The 20,061-nt window shown below is 39.2% G+C and overlaps 2 protein-coding genes across 2 annotated transcripts in view; one reads left to right on the top strand and one right to left on the bottom strand.

The window, feature by feature from the left end:
- The window catches only part of CCDC91 (coiled-coil domain containing 91), a 367,928-nt gene extending 348,386 nt beyond the window's left edge, over nucleotides 1–19,542 (bottom strand). The window contains exon 1 of the mRNA XM_063075363.1: nucleotides 19,369–19,542. The gene's annotated coding sequence lies outside the window, so the exon portion shown is untranslated. The remainder of the gene's footprint in view (nucleotides 1–19,368) is intronic.
- Nucleotides 19,139–19,429, top strand: LOC134391744 (proline-rich protein 34-like). Its single transcript, XM_063115699.1, has one exon. It carries the CDS (start codon nucleotides 19,139–19,141, stop codon nucleotides 19,427–19,429), a length of 291 nt encoding a protein of 96 aa, XP_062971769.1.
- Nucleotides 19,543–20,061: the final 519 nt, after the last annotated feature.

The raw sequence follows: 20,061 nt of genomic DNA on the forward strand, positions 1-20,061 counted from the left end.
GGTCACCTGGAAAATGGGTGGGAGCAACACACCCAGATGAGGACTATGTTGCCTCCAAAATCCAAAGAGGACACTAGGCATTGTGCTTTTTTTTGGTTGCAAGACGGGCCAGATACAACAACTTATCCTTCATCTTAAAAGGATAAATATCTTGGCATTTCTGAGTCCATTGAACTACTAATAGAAATTTCACTGAAGTAGAGGGCCTTGAATTTTATTCAGATTCATTTCTCGCCCTCAGACATGCAAATGCCTTACCAAGAAGTCTAGAGTAGTTGCTACTTCTCACTCACTAGGTCCAATCAGCATAACGTCATCAATATAATGAAACAGTATGATACCTTGTGGAAGGAAAAGGAAATCAAGATCCCTGCAAACTAAATTATGACATGGGGCTGGAGAACTGATATACGCCTGAGGTAGGATGGTGAAGGTGTACTGCTAGACTTGCCAGCTGAAAGCAAACTGCTTCTGGTGGGCCTTAGGGACAGGGATGAAGAAAAAAAATTTGCCAGATCAATAACTGCATACCAGGTACTGGGGGGATATGTCAATTTGCTCAAGCAATGAAACCACATCTGGTACAGCAGCTGCAATTGGAGTCACCACTTGGTTACACTCATGATAATCCACTGTTTTTCTCCAAGATCTATTTGTCTTCTGCACAGGCTAAATAGGAGAGTTGAATGGGGATTTGGTGGGAATCACCACCCCTGCATCTTTTAAATTCTTGATGACGGCACTAATCACTGCAATCCCTTGTGAAATATGGTACTGTTTTGATTTACTACTTTCCTAAGTAGAGGCAGTTCTAATGACTTCAACTAGCCCATTCCCACCATAATAGCTCTGACTACATACAGCACGAAATCAATGTAAAGATTCTGCCAGCTGCTAAGCATATTTGTTACATTTATGCATTCCAGAATTGGGGAAATAACCACAGAATGAGTTCAGAGGCCCACTAAGCCCACTTGAGACAACCTGAGCTAAAACTCTATTGACCTCCTGACCTCCACATGCCTCTCTTCTTACTGGTATACCACAGTGATGTTTTGAGTCTCCTGGAATTAGTGTCAGTTCAGAGCCTGTGTCCAGTAGTCCCTGAAAGCTCTGATTATTTCCTTTTCCACAACACACAGTTACCCTGGTCAAGGCTATAGTTCCCTTGGGAATGCTGGGTAAAAGACTGACAGTATAAATTTTTGGCAGTGTACCAGGGATCTTCCTTAAGAGAACCCAGGCTCCCCATCATTCAAGGGGTTCTGGGTCTATAAACTGGTCCAAATCTGGGAACTGACTTAGGGGCTGTGACACTCTGCTTTTTCGATTCAGGTTAGACTTTTGTTCATTTGACATAGGATTTTTCTGCTTCAATAGATCAAGTAAGAATTTAGTAGGATTCCTATCTATTTTACTTCTAGAAAGACCATCATCAACTAGCCAATGCCATAGGTCTGCAGGAGTCAGACTATTCTGATTGCTGTTTTGACTCTGCTGTCCATTATGGTAACCACATCCACCTTTCTTTTGGCAGCTGAGTACTACCAGTAGGCTCCTGCCACACCAGGATCCAATTACTCCCATTTAGGTTTCCCAATTCAAAGACTGCAGTTTCCACTGCAAGGTCTGGCCAACAGAAAAGAGCAATCATAGAGCTCTTCGAGAATACTGGAGTTCCCTTCCTACATTTACTTCTCAAGTATTGGTGAAAGATATGTTTTAAATGAAAGACAAATCCACTAATCCAAACATTCCAAAATTCCTTAGTCTACATTAAACCAAAGCAGGTCCAGCATTTCCAACTTGTTCACTATGACCTCGCCTTTTGGTCTAGGTTTCAGCAAATCAAAGAAACAAACTGTTCGAGACCTTTCTAATTCCCCAAGCAACACATTAAATGCAGAATCTCCATTTAGTGAGCCCATATCAATAATTTCAGGTCTGATCCAACTTTATGTCTATCCCACACCTTTAGTATGCATTCCCACACATTCCCCAGATTTCCGCCTGTGTAAACTAGAAAATTCAAGTAGTTCCATTCGAGTATAGCACACATTTTCATGGGTCACACTTTGTGCCTCATCTTTAGGGGCTGTTCAGACTTGAATGCAGTTACAGTTCTAGAAGAAAAGAGGGGTGGCCAGGATGGTTCCTGAGGAGATTCAGCATTGTCTTTCACGACAGCTGCCTCAGGGTAGGCCATTACAGTCTCCTGGTGGCAAGGCAGAATTAAAACCCTTATGAGTGGTGTGGAGAGGCCATTCCCCCTGGTGGTGGGGAAGCCTCTTCAACTGGCAAAGACAACTCATCAGAATTTAGGGGTTCAATGTCCCCTGGTTCATCAGGATCTTCCCATACATCCCCATTTCAACTTTCAGGATCCCACTCTTTCCTAATCAATGCCCTAACTATAACGTACTTGTTTATATTATTCCCATGTACTTGACTGTGAGGTCCTTGAAGACCCAGACTGGCATTTATTTCTGTATCTCCCAATGCCTAGTACAGGTACCTAAAATATAGTCAGTGCTCAATAAAGATTTCTATGGAACTGAATTTTGCTTCTCAACATATCTCAATTCTCCATTATTAAACTTCCATAGACTGTTTCAACAATTTGAAATCCTTGTTTACAGATCTATGAGGTCTTAATCTGTTAGAAGTGCCTCTCTAATGGAAAACAGTCTTGTTGACCAAGGGAAACAAATAAAGGACTTGCTTGCTCACATTTTTCCAAAATGATATAAAACTCATTCTAACTACTAATTTTCATTTCTCCTTGAATTAGAAGTACCAGTATCTTCAGCATATTTTTTTCTGTCCTAACTTTAGTACGAATTACCTGTAATTGTTTTCACTCCACACCCAATAAGTAAATGAGTACTAATGCTATCTATAAAAGACTTCTAATGTATATATAGTCTAATCCATCCAGTATAACATAATTAGATTTGCATATTAAAAGAAAAAAAATCCATGTGTAAAGCACACCTTCAATTCTCCTTTCTCTTTAAAATTGGATATATTCCTGAGAAACCTAACACCCTATAAGCAATATTTGAAAGAGTTTTTTTTCTTCATCATTATGAAGACTAGCTGAGCCATCAGCTAAAAATCCAAAGTTTTCCCATAGGCAATCTAGGCACTCCCAACATTCTTCATAATGTCAGGATCCTATGGAAATGTCTACTGACCCTGTTCTTCTATGGAGTAAATACATAACCACATCCAAAAAATGTTAGTTATTGGGTGATAACAATACTACCAATAAGTTTTATTTACTAAGTTCCTCTAATTGTGTATAAGTATTCATTTAACTGTGTACAAATGTCATTTATTTTTTATATTTTACATTAACTAGACACCACAGAAGAATCAGCTACACTCCTAGAAACCCACTCTATTGCCTTCAGCAATTTAATGGTGAGTGTGGCAGCAATATGTTCCACCCAAAAATGGAACATCTGACTAGTAATAAATAACAAATACCTAGCCAAAAACTACTCATAATTCAAATGTAACAAGGGGAGTAAAGAGAAGAGAGAGGTACATCTTGAAAATCCCTAACATGATTCTCCCTTGTGAAAAATTCAGGTCCTTTGCATCCTTAAATTTAAAATGAACGCAGAAATTTGAAATTGCTTGTGCTGGGAATTGTTAATTTTGCATTCTGAATGGTGAAATATGTAATGGCATTACTTCCCAAAGAAATGCCAGTCTGCTTCACTGGGAAAAATAAACAAATGCATCTCAAGACAGGTTAATGTGAGTATGAGAAAGCATCTCTGGTGATTATTTACAACATTTGCAAACCATTTATGTGTTCCTCAAGTAGAATGTAATACAAATTAAGTACAACTAAAAAAGTCACAGACATTCATGCTGCAAAACCCAAAGATATAATACACCTACATTTTCACCCCACCATCTTATCAACTATCTGAAGGCAACAATTATGTGAATCTCTTCTACAGCACTGGAAAGTAATATTGTCAGCTATGACTATCATGTACTTAAAAAAAAAAAAATCAGTTACCTTCAATAACTATGGCATCAATATCCACAAATACATGTATAGAGATTTTCACCAAATCAAGAAAAAAACTGGGCTTCCAGTTGTCCTTCTTTTACTGGGAAATCCCTTAACCAGAAAATCTAATTTCCCCAAGTAATACATTCAGGTTTAGCACATAATAAGTGTTCAACAAATGTTTCTTCACTTTACTCCTTCAGCATAATGATTTTGTCAACTCAATAAACTTTTTAGCCACGATTCTCAAGCCTAAACTGAAAATTTCCTCTACTTAATTTGACCAAATTATATAAAGATGAAATGGCACAGTATAATGCCTAATGATTTTGTATGACTGCAGTATACTTCTTAGTATCAATAAAAGAAGCTTACATTCTACCTTATCAGATCACTTTCACTCATTCAGTCAACAATTTAACTTTTTATACATTTATAAATTCCTAACTACACTGTAGCCACCTTCCTAAAGAACATACTGTAATTTCTTTCTACCCTGTGGAATCCTCATAGCACTTAGAAGATGCATAATTTGTTAAGTAAGTTTGATACACATGGAAATTTTCACATATCTGAATTAGGATAATCCCCAAATGATTTCTTATATGAAGTTTTAGTAGCTGATGAAGATGAAGGAAAAGTCATGTAACTGAGATAAGGTGACATTAAGAAGAATTTGGTCCATTAAAATATTGTACAGTGATATCAGCAGGAATAGCAGAGTAAGGACCTCCAAAAATCCTCACCTCCATAGAGCAAGAACAGAGGCAAAATTGTCAAAATCAACTTCTTCAGAACTCTATAGAGTTAATTAATCAAAGGCTTGCAACAATCTAGAGAGCATGTATTCAAGAAAAACGGCTGAATCTTGGTAAGAGCAACAAGGTTGTTGGCATTTTATCCTGTCCTATTCTCATCTCTTTCGCTTCAGCACCATGCTAGCCTTGAAAACCAACAGGCACGAAATCCAACAGCCTAATAGCCACCAGAAGGGACAGAATAGGGTTGGAATGCCTTCAAAACCCCATTCCCAGAAATTGTCATTACTGACCTGTCTGGCAGTTCCCTGAAAAATGCCACTCCTATGCTTGTCTTTGTTTGAACTGACTCAGAGCTTGCCTATTGCCAGTAACCTTTCCCCAGATGGCACTTGTGAAAAACAAATAGGGCCAATTGTTTAACATCACAGCTGCCTGAGGTGGGCAAACATTAAGCTGACTAAAATCTTAAAATGAAAAGCTGGCGAAGGAGATGTACATAGAGATTTTCAAAAAGATCTGAAATATTCCTCAAAATGTAGAAGGCCATGCTCATGCATAGGACTGTGTGCATGCTCAGGGCTGTGTGCATGCTCAGGAAGGCCTGAGACAGCACTAATCTCTCACCTCTGGCTACTCTTTAGGCTCGGCACAAATAGGAAAAGAACACTAAGGCAGAGTAGTAAATTGCCTGCCTGAGCACCAAAGGTATGTATGCCTCATCATGCACACACAGACCCTTGGCAAAAGCTGGGAGACTCATTTGGTACCAGGCATTCAAGGAAATAACTGTTCAGTCATTAGCTATCCAGTAAGCTAACCATGCAGAGACGTCAGTGGCCACATATAAACAAGAACACAGAGTTTAAAGAGTTTAGGAAAGTCACTAAGCCAACAAACACCAACAAAAAACAATAATAACAAACGCTGGGAAGGACAGAGAATATGACTTCCTATCTTACCACATTATATTTTTTTAAATGTCTAGTTTTCAACAAAAAATTATGACACATGCAAGAAACAAGAAAGTACAGTTCATATAAAGAGGGAGAAAAGGCAATTAACAGAAATTGCCCCTAGTAAGCCCATTGGACTTACTAGACAAAGACATTAAAATTGGCTACTTTAAATATGTTCATAGATATAGTCTCAAAGAGCTAAAGGAACCATGTCTTAATAAAGGAAAGTATAAGAATATCTCACCAAATAGAAATTAGCAATAAAAAGGAATCATAAAAAATAAACATATAAAAATAATGGAGTTGAATAATATAAAAACTTAATTGAAAAACACACTATAAGAGTTCAACAGCACATTTGAGCTGGCAGAAGAAAGAATCAGTGAACTTGAAGAAAGGTCAATTGAGATTATGCAATCTGAGGAACAGGAAAAAAAAGAATGAAGAAAAACTAACAGTATCAAAGACCTGTGGGAAACCATAGAAAATAATGCCAGAAAACTTCTCAAATTTGATGAAAAACATTTATCTGTATACCATGAAGCTCAATAAACTCCAGGAAGGATAAACTTAAAGATATACACACTTTGACACATCATAGCCAAACTTTTGAAAGACAAAGACAAAGAAAGAATTTTGAAAACAACAAGAGAGAAGCAATTTTTCACAAACAAGGAATCCTCAAAAAGATTTTACAATTGATTGCTCACAAAAAACTATGGGGCCAGAAGGCAATGGGATGACACATTCGAAGTCCTGAAAGAGACCATCAACTAAGAATTCTAAATCCAGCAAAACTAATCTTTGAATCTGAAGAAGAAATTAAGACTTCCCCAGATAAACAAAAACAGGATGAATTTTTTGCTAGCAGAGCTTATCTATGACACATACTCATTGGAGTCCTTCAGGCTGAAATGAAAGAAATGAAAGGACAGAAGACAGTACTTGAATCCACATAAAGAAATTGATAGCCCTGGTATAGGTAACTACATAGTTAAATATAAAAGATAATATGTGTATAATATAAAATACAGTACATACTCTTGTTTATAAGTCTTCTTTTCTCCTATCTGACTTAAAATACAATTGGGCATACAATGTAGTAAGATGTAATTTGTACAATAACAGCACAAAGGATGGGGAGGGAATGTAGCTATATACGAGCAAAGTTTTCATAAACTTAAAATTAAGTTATTACTAATCCAAACTAGATTGTTAAAAATTAAGATGTTATTTGTGATCCCCAGGGCAAACACAAAGAAAATAACTCAAAAAATATGCAGTAAAAGAAACAAGGAATTAAAATGTACTGTAGAAAATATATATTTAATACAAAAGAAGGCAGAGAAGGCAGTAATGGTGGAATTAAGGAACAACAACAACAAAACACTTAAGACAAACAGAAAACAAGTAGTAAAATGGTAGACATAAGTCCTACTTTATCAGTAATTACATTAACTATAAATAGATTCAACACTCCAATCAAAAGGCAGAAACTGGCAGAATGGATAAAGAGAAATGAACACATTAAATCTCGTCTGTATAACAGAAAATAGACAAAACTTAAAATATCTAAATATCTCATAAAAATCATCACCAGTTATTTAACAAACATTCTTCCCGTTCAACAGAAAAGAAAATTAGTATTCACTTCAACTTTTCTGATTCAGGGTGGCCCATGTCAATGCCATTCAGCTTCTGCAGGCTTATTTTGTTTTTCATGCCCAATTTGGGCAAACTGAAAAAAAGTATAATGTCATTTTAAGTTGTCTATTATATTTAAATTCATAATTAAAATGAAACTTAATCTCAACTTTAATCACTATCTTTTATTATTGTCTAAGCATATCATTTTTTAATGCTATTCACTTAAACCCCTGTATATCAGTGAAGTATATTCACAGATTGACCTTACATAATACTGCAGCACTGTCTTTACTACAATTGCAGAAATTCTAAATCATCATAATATAGAAGTAAAGCAACTTTTTGAAATGACCCTGCAGACTCTTTTTTTAACCACAGGGCTGGACACAACATAAATGGCAATCTGGCTGGCCTCTTGGTTATCTAAGCCCACTTTCAGTAACAGATGTAAGAGGGAGAAGAAAGTCAACTTTCTCTGAATACAAGAAAAAAGTGACTTAACACTTTACAAAATAAGTATTTCATTCATAGAGTACCTTTCATATGTACCAAAATGTACATATCCTTCTAAGGAAAATAAACTATTTTACCAGAATTACAGAAGAGTGAATTTTAAAGGAGCTAACATTATCTCTGACACTTATTTATTAAACCTGTAATAAAAAATGTTTTTCTCATTTCAAAATTTAAAGAAAAAAATTTTTGTATCCCCTGCTAGTGACAATTAATGTGTTCTTTATTCTTTAAGTAGGATTCTATAACATTATCTTTGTACCATTTATTAGGGATTTGACAAGGGAAGGAAGAAGGTGCAGGTCAAGAAATGTGTAAACTAATTAAAGTTTGAAAGTATAGACTTAAAGGGACATAAATTTGGGCAAACATTTTGTAGAAGTACTGATACTGTCCCATGTTGACTTATTAATTTTCTTAGTGAGTTTATTCTAAGCATTAAAATTAATAGGTTCAAAATAAGTACAATATATACAAAATACCTATAAGAACTTAATACTGATAGTATAGCCTATGAATAAAAGCACAGATTCAGGAAGACTTGTGATCAAACTCTAGCTCTACCACTTACTATTAATCCAACCTTAGCTACATTTGCTCACTTGTCGGAGACTTATTTTTCTTGTTTATGAAACAGGGAAAATGCCACTCCCAAAAAGAAGAGCACAGGTAGTATATTACATTATACAGAATGCATCAGGAATTCTATCTAGATCAGTGGTAACAAAATCATAATGTGGGCAAAAAAGTCATTTAATTATTCCAGACTCAAAATCTGTAAAATAAATGGTTTGAACTAAATAATTTAAAGGAACTCTGAGTTTCTGAAATTCAAAGACTATATCTTAAAGTGATGCACAAAAAGACAATGACTCCAAAACTGTCACAATAAATAGCCTACAGGACGAATTCTATGAACACCACATGAAACAAACAGGTAACACATATTAAGAATCTGGAAAAAAAAATCATACAATTTGAGTGATCACCACATTTTTAGAAATCAATTAAAAGAAAATTATCAGAGTTAAGTACAAAAATTTAATGTTAATTTAATAGGGAAAACTTAACCACAATTTTACTATTTGACAATAAAAAAATCATTAAATGATGGTATATCCATGACACAATAGCCCATATCCATTACAAATCAAGTTCTCAAAAAAATGCATGATATAGTAAGCACTCACAATGTGATGCTGAGTGAAAAGGGCAAAATATAAAATAATATTTACAATTTTGTTTTTAAAATATGTTTGCAAAAGAAAAAACACTGCAAGAAAAGTCACTAAAATGTTGGCAGATGTTACCTCAGATTAATGGCAGTAGGAATAACTTTTTCCTCTATAGATTCTTTTATTCCCAATTTTCTACTATCTACTATAATCAACTATAATTTCTACAACCAAAAAAAGCAATACAACATCCATTTATGGTTAAATTAAAAAACTCTAAACAAACTAGGAGTTAAAAAGAACTTCCTCAATCTAATCAAAATGATACTTAAAAAAACCTCACAGCTAACTACTCATTGGTAAAAGACTATATGGCTTTTCTACTAAAATGAGAAACAAGGCAAGGATGTCTGCTCTGACTTGTCCTATTAACATAACTAGAGATCCTAGGGAGTGCAATGACACAAGAAAGCAAAATAGAAGGCAAACACATGGGAAAATATGAAATAAAACTGTCTCTAATGGCAGACAACATGATCGTCTATGTAAAATAATCCCAATGAGTCCACAAAAGCTACTAGAACTAATAAGTGAGTTTAATGAAGATGTAAGATTTGTGGTCAATATAAAAAATTGATTTATTTATATAAACAGCTGGAAACTGAAATTTTTTTAAAAGGCCACCATTTAAAACAGCACCAAATAGCATAAAACACTTAAGATACAAATATAACAAAATACATGCCAAATTTTTATGCTGAAAGCTGAAAAACAGTGAGAGAAATCAAAGACCTAAATAAATGAAGGCATTTTATTATTAAGGGATTTAAAAACAATATTGTTAAGATGTCAATTCTCCCCAAACTGATCTATTATTTCAATGCAATCCTAATCAAAATTTCACATGCTTTTTTATAGAAAGAAATAAGCTGGTTCTAAAGATTACATGGAAAGAAAAGGAGCACACACACAAAACACACAAAACTATAAAAAATAACAAAATTGGGATACTCAGGATTCCTGATTTCAAAACATACTATAAAGCCACCGTAATAAAGATGGTGTGGTTTGGGACAAAGGAGAGACATACAGGACAATGAAACAAATCAATAGTACATACACAGTCAATTGATTTTTGACAAAGGTGCCAAGAAAATTTAATGAAGAAAAGATAGAAAAGAATAGCCTTTTCAATAAATGGGTGCTGTAAGAATTAGGCATCTGTATACAGAAAGAGAGAAAGAGAGAGAGAGAGAGAGAGAACGAGAGAGAACGTTGACTTTTCCACAATAAAAAAGTACAAAGCACTGATACATGCATGGACATGGATAAACAACAAAAGCATTAAGTGAAAAAAACCAGAAACAAAAGGCTACAACTGTATGATTCCATTTATACGACATTCCAAAAAAGACAAAACTACAGGGACAGAAAACAGATCAGAGGTTGCCAGGACTTGTAGGTGAAGGGAGGGAACTAACTATAAAGGGGCTTGAGCAAACTTTCTGGAATGATGGAAATGTTCTTTGTCTTACTGCGGTGGTTGTTTCATGACCATATGCATTTGTCAGAGTTTATACAATGTATTATAAATTACTTTTTACAGGCAGTTTCAAGATGGCGGCGGCTGCGGCGGCTGGCGCGGAGTAGCTGAGGTGGAAAAGGTGGCCACTGGGCCTCAGGCAGCCGGGAAACTTGTGGACCTTCCTCTGGCCATCTCTTAAGGGAGGACTGCTGCTGCTGACCGGTCGTGAGGGCTCAACGCCACTTTGCCCCCGGCAGGAGAGGCTGCCTCATTTACCGGCAACAGCTTTGAAGTGTGGAGCAGGAAAAGAACTGATTCTTAGCTGCAAAAGCGAGTCTTGAAACAGGGAACACGGCGCCAGGGCTGCTGTGGATGCAGCCAGGATCCCGGAGGCTGGGGCCGCACTGAAGGCGGCCAGCTGCCCTATTCAGGATTCGAGGTTTCAGGCCGGCATTAAAGAAGATTCCTGGGAGCGCCCGAGCGGCGCCGCGACTGAACAGCCCGAGGCGGCAGCGCCGAGAACACGGAAGGCAACAAACCAGAGACAGAGCGAGCGCCCGACCTGGCACAGCACTGTGAGTGATCCCTGGCACAGCTCTGTTCGGGGGGTGGTTGCCCACCCGGCTTCCGCCTGCACCACCAGGCCACTCACTGCCCCAGTGCTGCCTCCATTTTCCCAGGTGCGGGCAGCTCCGCCCTGTTCGGCCATCACTGAGCCCATTTGCTTGGCCTGGCGCGGGGCTTTCCGGACCCTGCGGGCCGGCCTCCTCTCCCACTCCCTCCACGGTTCTCTGGCAGGGCTGGGGGTGTGGGGCGTCCCGACCAGTGTTGGGAGGGCTAGGAAATACGGGCGGGCCGACTGTCACTCCACCACACCCTGGACTCCGGCCCGGTAAACTTCCTGTTACTGGGAGGCAGATACCATCTCTGCGACCACCAGTTTGGAAAAAAGCCTAACGAATTTCTGGTTGGGAATAGTGTGGTAGGAGAGTTCCCAGGTCCGCTTGAACCTGCCGGAGAGCAGGCTGCAGGCGGGCACTAGACTCGGTTTATACCGGGGGGATACAAAGGTGAACAAGACCCGAGAAAGATCTACACAGTGCTACAAAGGCACCCAGAGAGACCAGTCGTCTGTGCCTAGCAGAAACCTGGTAGACTTCCTGGGCGAGGCGGTGCTGAGCAGGGTCTTGAAGGCCCAGCTGATAGACGAGGGGTGCAGAAGACACACCCCAGCCCAGCACAGTGTGCACAGAGGGGGGAGACGTGCGGCCAGGGAGGCGGAGACTCGACAGAAACCACACACACGGTGGGGTCGCCACTGCACGATCTAACAGCCTGGGCCAGAGCACACGGAACGGGGAGAAGTCCTGTACAGAAAGTGAAAGCTCAACAGAGATCACACACCCTGTGGTGCGTGATCCACCAGCCCAGCAGAGTACAAGCTGACCAGAAAGGTGGATCCCCGGAGAAGCCCAAGACCCGAGGCAACCACACACACAAGACACTAGAGGCCAACTGAGCTGTCACGGCGGGAGCCATACCAAATTGGCAACCACAGCAACATCCTAGTTAGTCATTAGTCTCAAACCGGTGGACTGTGAAACCCCCTGCCACAATGAATAAACACCAAAAAAAAGACACCAGAAATACAAAAAATCAAGAAAGTACACCACCAAAAGTTAATAAATCTCATACTCTAGATCCTATAGAACAAGAAGCCCTTGAAATAACTGACAAGGAATTTCGAGTGATAATTCTAAGGAAACTGAATGAGATACAAGAAAACTCAGCTAGACATCATGATGAAATGAGGAAAAGTATACAGGATCTGAAAGAGGAAATATACAAGGAAATCAATGTCCTGAAAAAAAATGTAGCAGAACTTGCTGAACTGAAGAAGTTATTCAGCGAAATAAAAAACACAACGGAGGGTTTAACCAGCAGGCTTGTCGAAGTTGAAGAGAGAACCTCTGAGCTTGAAGATGGGCTGTTTGAAATAACACAAGCAGACAAAAAGAAAGAAAAAAGAATCAAGGACATGGAAGAAAATCTGAGAGAGATATCAGACAACCTCAAGCGCTCAAATATCCGAGTCATGGGTATTCCAGAAGGGGAGGAAAATGGAGATTCCATTGAAAACATATTCAACAAAATAGTGGCAGAAAACTTCCCAGGTTTAGGAAAAATCACAGATCTTCAGATCCAGGAAGCTCAACGATCTCCAAATGTATTCAACCCAAAAAGGCCTTCTCCAAGACATGTCATAGTCAAATTGGCAAAACTCAGAGACAAAGAGAGAATCTTAAAAGCTGCAAGAGAGAAGCGTCAAATCACCTATAAGGGAGCCCCAATCAGGTTAACATCAGACTTTTCATCACAAACCCTAAAAGCTAGAAAGGAATGGGATGATATTTTCAAAATACTAAAAGACAAAGATTGCCAGCCAAGAATACTCTACCCTGCAAGGCTATCCTTCCGAAATGAGGGGCAAATAGTATATTTCTCAGACAAACAAAAACTGCGGGAGTTCACTACCACAAGACCACCCTTACAAGAAATCCTCAAGGGAGTACTGGGTTTGGTTCCTGAAAAATAACTACCACTGCCATAAAAACCTAAGAAAAATCTAAACCCGCTAGTACAATAAAAATGGCATTCATGAAGAGAAAACAAGCTAACAAAAACACTATCTACAACCTAAGGAACCAACAAACAAAGAAACCAAACAGTAAATCAGAAAGCAAGGAACAAAAGACACCTAAGACAACCAAACAACCAATAAAATGCTAGGAATAAATCAACACCTTTCAATAACAACTCTTAATGTTAAAGGCTTAAATTCCCCAATTAAAAGACACAGACTGGCTGACTGGATCAAAAAGCAGGACCCAACTATATGCTGCCTACAAGAGACCCACCTCACCCATAAAGATTCACACAGACTAAGAGTGAAAGGATGGAAAAAGATTTACCATGCAAACAGAAAAGAAAAACGAGCTGGAGTGGCTATTCTTATATCTGACAAAATAGACTTTAAACTAAAAACCATAAAAAGAGACAATGAGGGACACTACTTAATGATAAAAGGACTGATCCATCAAGAAGACATAACAATCATAAATATGTACGCACCCAATGTTGGAGCAGCCAGATTTATAACACAAACTCTATTAGACCTAAAGAAGGAAATAGACACTAATACCATAATAGCAGGGGACCTGAACACTCCACTGTCAATATTAGACAGATCATCTAGGCAAAGAATCAGTAGAGAAACACAAGATCTAAACAAGACTCTAGACCAATTGGAATTGGCAGATATCTACAGAACATTCCACCCAACAACCTCAGAATATTCATTCTTCTCATCAGCACATGGATCATTCTCCAGGATAGATCACATATTAGGTCACAAATCAAGTCTCAATAAATTCAAAAAAATTGGAATTATCCCATGTATCTTCTCAGACCACAATGGATTAAAACTAGAAATTAATAACAAACGAAACTCTGGAAACTATACAAACACATGGAAATTAAACAGCATTCTACTTAATGACATATGGGTCCAAGAAGAAATCAAGCAGGAAATCAAAAAGTTTATTGAAACTAATGAAAACAATGATACATCATACCAAAACCTGTGGGATACTGCAAAAGCAGTATTGAGGGGAAAATTTATTGCATTAAATGCTCACTTCAGAAGAATGGAAAGATGGCAAGTGAACAACCTAACACTTCACCTTAAAGAACTAGAAAAACAAGAACAATCCAATCCTAAAGTTAGCAGACGGAAAGAAATCATTAAGATCAGAGCAGAACTGAATGAAATTGAAAACCAAAAAACAATTCAAAAGATCAACGAATCAAAAAGTTGGTTTTTTGAAAAGATAAATAAAATTGACAAACCATTAGCATGGCTAACAAAAAAAAGAAGAGAGAAGACTCAAATAACAAAAATTAGAAATGAAAAAGGCGATATTACAACTGATTCATCTGAAATACAAGGAATCATTCGAGACTACTATAAACAACTATACGCCAACAAATTTGAAAATCTGGAGGAAATGGATAAATTTCTGGACACACACAAGCTCCCAAAACTGAACCGTGAAGACGTAGAAAATTTGAACAGACCAATAACAATAAAGGAGATTGAAGCTGTTATCAGAAGGCTCCCAACAAAGAAAAGCCCAGGACCAGATGGATTCACAGCAGAATTTTACCAAACATTCAAAGAGGAATTGACACCGATTCTTTACAAACTATTCCAAAAGATTGAAACGGACGCAAATCTCCCAAACTCATTCTATGAAGCAAACATCATCCTGATACCAAAACCAGGTAAAGATATAACCAAAAAAGAAAACTACAGGCCGATATCCTTGATGAATATAGATGCAAAAATCCTCACTAAAATACTAGCAAACAGAATACAGCAACACATACGAAAAATTATTCATCACGATCAAGTGGGATTCATCCCAGGGATGCAAGGTTGGTTCAACATACGCAAATCAATAAATGTGATACACCATATTAATAAACTCAAACACAAGGACCATATGATCATCTCTATAGATGCTGAAAAAGCATTTGATAAAGTTCAGCACTCATTCATGACAAAGACCCTCTATAAGTTAGGTATAGAGGGAAAGTATCTCAACATAATTAAAGCCATATATGACAAACCCACAGCCAATATCATCCTGAATGGGGAAAAGCTGAAAGCTTTTCCTTTAAGAACAGGCACTAGACAAGGATGCCCACTCTCACCACTTCTATTCAACATAGTGTTGGAAGTACTAGCCAGAGCAATCAGAGAAGAGAAGGAAATAAAGGGCATCCAGATTGGAAAAGATGAAGTCAAACTGTCCCTGTTTGCAGATGACATGATCCTATATATCGGACAGCCTAAAACCTCTACAAAAAAACTGTTGGAATTGATAAATGATTTCAGCACAGTAGCAGGATACAAAATCAACACACAAAAATCAGTAGCATTTCTTTTCTCCAATAGTGAACATGCAGAACGAGAAATCAAGAAAGCCTGCCCATTTACAATAGCCACCAAAAAAATAAAATACTTAGGAATTGAGTTAACCAAGGAGGTGAAAAATCTCTATAATGAGAACTACAAACCACTGCTGAGAGAAATTAGAGAGGATACAAGAAGATGGAAAGATATTCCATGCTCTTGGATTGGAAGAATCAACATAGTGAAAATGTCCATACTACCCAAAGTGATATACAAATTCAATGCAATCCCCATCAAAATTCCAAAGACATTTTTCTCAGAAATGGAAAAAACTATTCAGACATTTATATGGAACAATAAAAGACCACGCATAGCCAAAGCAATGCTCAGCAAAAAAAATAAAGCTGGAGGCATAACACTACCTGACTTTAACCTATACTACAAAGCTATAATAACCAAAACAGTATGGTACTGGCATAAAAACAGACACACTGACCAATGGAATAGAATAGAGAATCCAGAAATCAACCCACACACTTACTGCCATCTGATCTTTGACAAAGGCACCAAGCCTATTCACTGGGGAAGGGACTGCCTCTTCAGCAAGTGGTGCTGGGATAACTGGATATCGATATGCAGGAGATTGAAACTAGATCCATACCTCTCACCGTATACTAAAATCAACTCAAAATGGATTAAGGATTTAAATATACACCCTGAGACAATAAAACTTCTTAAAGAAAACATAGGAGAAACACTTCAGGAAATAGGACTGGGCACAGACTTCATGAATACGACCCCAAAAGCACGGGCAACCAAAGGAAAAATAAACAAATGGGATTATATCAAACTAAAAAGCTTCTGCACAGCAAAAGAAACAATTAAAAGAGTTAAAAGACAACCAACAGAGTGGGAGAAAATATTTGCAAAATATACATCTGACAAAGGATTAATATCCAGAATATATAAGGAACTCAAACAACTTTACAAGAAGAAAACAAGCAACCCAATTAAAAAATGGGCAAAAGAGCTAAGCAGGCATTTCTCTAAGGAAGATATCCAAATGGCCAACAGACATATGAAAAAATGCTCAACATCACTCAGCATCCGGGAAATGCAAATCAAAACCACATTGAGATACCATCTAACCCCAGTTAGGATGGCTAAAATCCAAAAGACTATGAACGATAAATGCTGGCGAGGCTGCGGAGAAAAAGGAACTCTCATACATTGTTGGTGGGACTGCAAAATGGTGCAGCCTCTATGGAAAATGGTATGGAGGTTCCTTAAACAATTGCAAATAGATCTACCATACGACCCAGCCATCCCACTGTTGGGAATATACCCAGAGGAATGGAAATCATCAAGTCGAAGGTATACCTGTTCCCCAATGTTCATCGCAGCACTCTTTACAATAGCCAAGAGTTGGAACCAGCCCAAATGCCCATCATCAGATGAGTGGATACGGAAAATGTGGTACATCTACACAATGGAATACTACTCAGCTATAAAAACGAATGAAATACTGCCATTTGCAACAACATGGATGGACCTTGAGAGAATTATATTAAGTGAAACAAGTCAGGCACAGAAAGAGAAATACCACATGTTCTCACTTATTGGAGGGAGCTAAAAATTAATATATAAATTCACACACACACATACATACACACACACAAACCGGGGGGGGGGGAAGAAGATATAACAACCACAATTATTTGAAGTTGATACAACAAGCAAACAGAAAGGACATTGTCGGGGGGGAGGGGGGAGGGAGAAGGGAGGGAGGTTTTGGTGATGGGAAGCAATAATCAGCTACAATGTATATCGACAAAATAAAATTTAAAAAAAAAAAAAAAAAAAAAATTACTTTTTACTTCTCATAAATCATGTCCCAATAATAGAGGCATCATATGCCCTTTTGAAAAATACGTATAAATTTAAAGAAACTAAACCAAGCGTACTGGGTATGGGAGTGGGGCAGCGATGAAACAACATGGAGACCAAAAATCCTTAATATATTGCAAATCCAAAAAATTCTTTTATCATTAGTAAATAAGAAGAAACAGATATTCATTGATACAAAGAGTTAATCTAAAGAAAGTTGCCTTTCTGGAAAGCTCAAAAAATCACAAGGACCTTGTTGATAAAATACTGTGATTGAGCTAGAATTTGGAAATATTGGACTCCTATTTATCCATTTAAGCTCCAGACAAACTAATTGTTAACCATCTCTCTTCTCTTTTTCACTACCGCAAAAAAAAAAAAAAAGTGATGTCCTTCTGTGATGATTTTCTGCAGTTTCTTTTTGTCTGTTATTAAGTATTAAGATGATTAAAATAAACAAAATGGCCTCAGAAGTTTTGAGCTGATCATTCCAATAAGATATATTTTTCCATTTAATGAAAGTTAAGAGGTAAGTTGTAACTTCCATCACTTTGTTTTATGTTTATTCCATCTGGCTTATACTGTTGCTAGGAAACCAGTTCATAAAAAGATTTCCCAGTCCACAAGCAATCTCCTAGCCAGCCTGAAGGATACCAAACTTTGTAACCAGAGCAATTCTCTATCACACAATTTTCTGGTTAGCCTGCACCACACAGGTGCACTCTCCCTGGCATCCTAGCAGGTACAGTATAACCAATCCTCTCAGTGCAACAGAAATTATAGCAGAAGGCAATGAAATGATCACAAGTGGAGAGCTCTCCGATGGTAGAAAACACAGTGAATTTATCGTCAGTCCCTGTCACCCCACCCAACTAAACATTCTGGGTTTTTTGCCTTAAATTGTGAGGTGAAATGTCAATCCGCCCAATGGCAAGATGAAATGTCAGCCCACCCCAATCATTCCACCAGGCAAATGCAAACTGCTTCCAAAAGGTATCATCCAACTCCCTTGCCGGATAAATGTTTGGAGAGGCAGATGGCATCAGTATCTGCACAGCTGGTCGGGGTAGGGCGAGGAGAGGCAAGTGTCGGAATTCGTAAAGGGCCGCTGAGTCACCCACAGCTGTGGCCAAGACTTTACCCTCCAGGAAATCAGGCTCTGCCCCAACTCTCATCAGGGAAGCAAGTGACAGTAGCAGCAGCAACATCATCCTACCAAAAAAACACTCAGTACTGCTTTTAATAGTTGCCACTCCTTCAAATAAAGCCAAAAATAGGTTTCATGTCCAAAGCTTTCCTCCGCAGTACGCGACACGCGCAGATGGAGGAAACATCTTTACTGTGGAGAAACGGAGGCGCGCTTATAAGGATGAAGGATACCTCACCACTTGGCAAACTTACTAGTTCCTGCCTTAACCCCGAAATGCCACCTTTATTGCAACATGTGGCCCAAGTAACTACACATAAGGAAATGTGGCTGGCGGACGTTGTAGAGCTTTTAACCGGTGTACTTGGCAAAGGGGGGAAACATAAACCAGGCGCGTTCGGTGAAACCTCGACAAGAATCAAAGTCCGTTCAGTACGAGCTTCGGTGACAGAATATCACGTGTACTTGCGCATACTTTAGGAAACACTCGATTCTGGAACGTGCAGGTGCCGATACATGCCGGCGAGCGCAAGAACGGGTCGACACTCGCCGCCCTGGGAGCCAGGCTCGGTTCCTGCCGGAGGCGGGTCACGCCCCCCTAACTCCCGGACCAGGCCACCGCCGAGCGGAGGCTGGAGCAGGCGGGTGGCGGAAGCTCGGCAACGCTCCCCGCCCAGGTGGGGAGCGCCTCGCCTCGCGCGGCCCCGGCCCCAAGACCCAGGCCCGGAAGGGGAGCGTCCATTTACCTGCTCCCCGTTCTCGCTCGCCGCCGCCGTCGCCTCGCCGCTCACCCACGCTGCCAGGTGAGCCACCCCCAGCACACAGACCCGCACGCGCACACTCGGGGCACCACCCCAGCCCCTCACAGGTGACCGCGGCCCCAGTCCCACAAGTGAGGGTAGCCCACGCACCACCCTACTTCGAACACCTCTGCCCCCGGAAGTTGATTTCCGCCAAGGCCCGCCCAACCCCGCGCCCGTCACTCAACGCAAACACGAGCGTCACGTGGCCCTGAGCTGAGGCTGGAGCTCTGGCCCGATTTCGGTTCTACGCCATCCCTGGCTTGCGTGGTTCGCCGATGGTTACTCTGTGAAAGAGGGTGACTGACTTTGTCCTGCCTTTTCCCTAGAGCTTCGTGCTGTTAATTACAGCTTTTCATTCATCTTGAGTCGCAGGCCCTGCTTCTATGCCTAATCCAGGCAAATAAAACCATCCCCAAATCACATTGACCCTCGCATCTGGGACTCTGTAGGATGGGCCCTGAGAAGAGCCCGCCTAATCTCTTCGCCACTTCCAAGCAGAATTCAGTAAAATCTGGAACTGAGGGAAATGCCTAATGTGTACAGTAGGTGCTCAAGAAATGGTTGCTGACTAGACAGCTGCTCCGTCGTGTCTTTGCATATCCGATCTCTAAAGCACACGGATCCTCCTCCAGACCA

This window comes from Cynocephalus volans, chromosome 12, assembly GCF_027409185.1.
Source record: "Cynocephalus volans isolate mCynVol1 chromosome 12, mCynVol1.pri, whole genome shotgun sequence".
Lineage (NCBI taxonomy): Eukaryota > Metazoa > Chordata > Mammalia > Dermoptera > Cynocephalidae > Cynocephalus > Cynocephalus volans.

What these genes read in the sequence shown, in the direction of transcription:
- LOC134391744 (XM_063115699.1), top strand. Translation starts at nt 19,139, where the DNA reads ATGCCGGCGAGCGCAAGAACGGGTCGACACTCGCCGCCCTGGGAGCCA.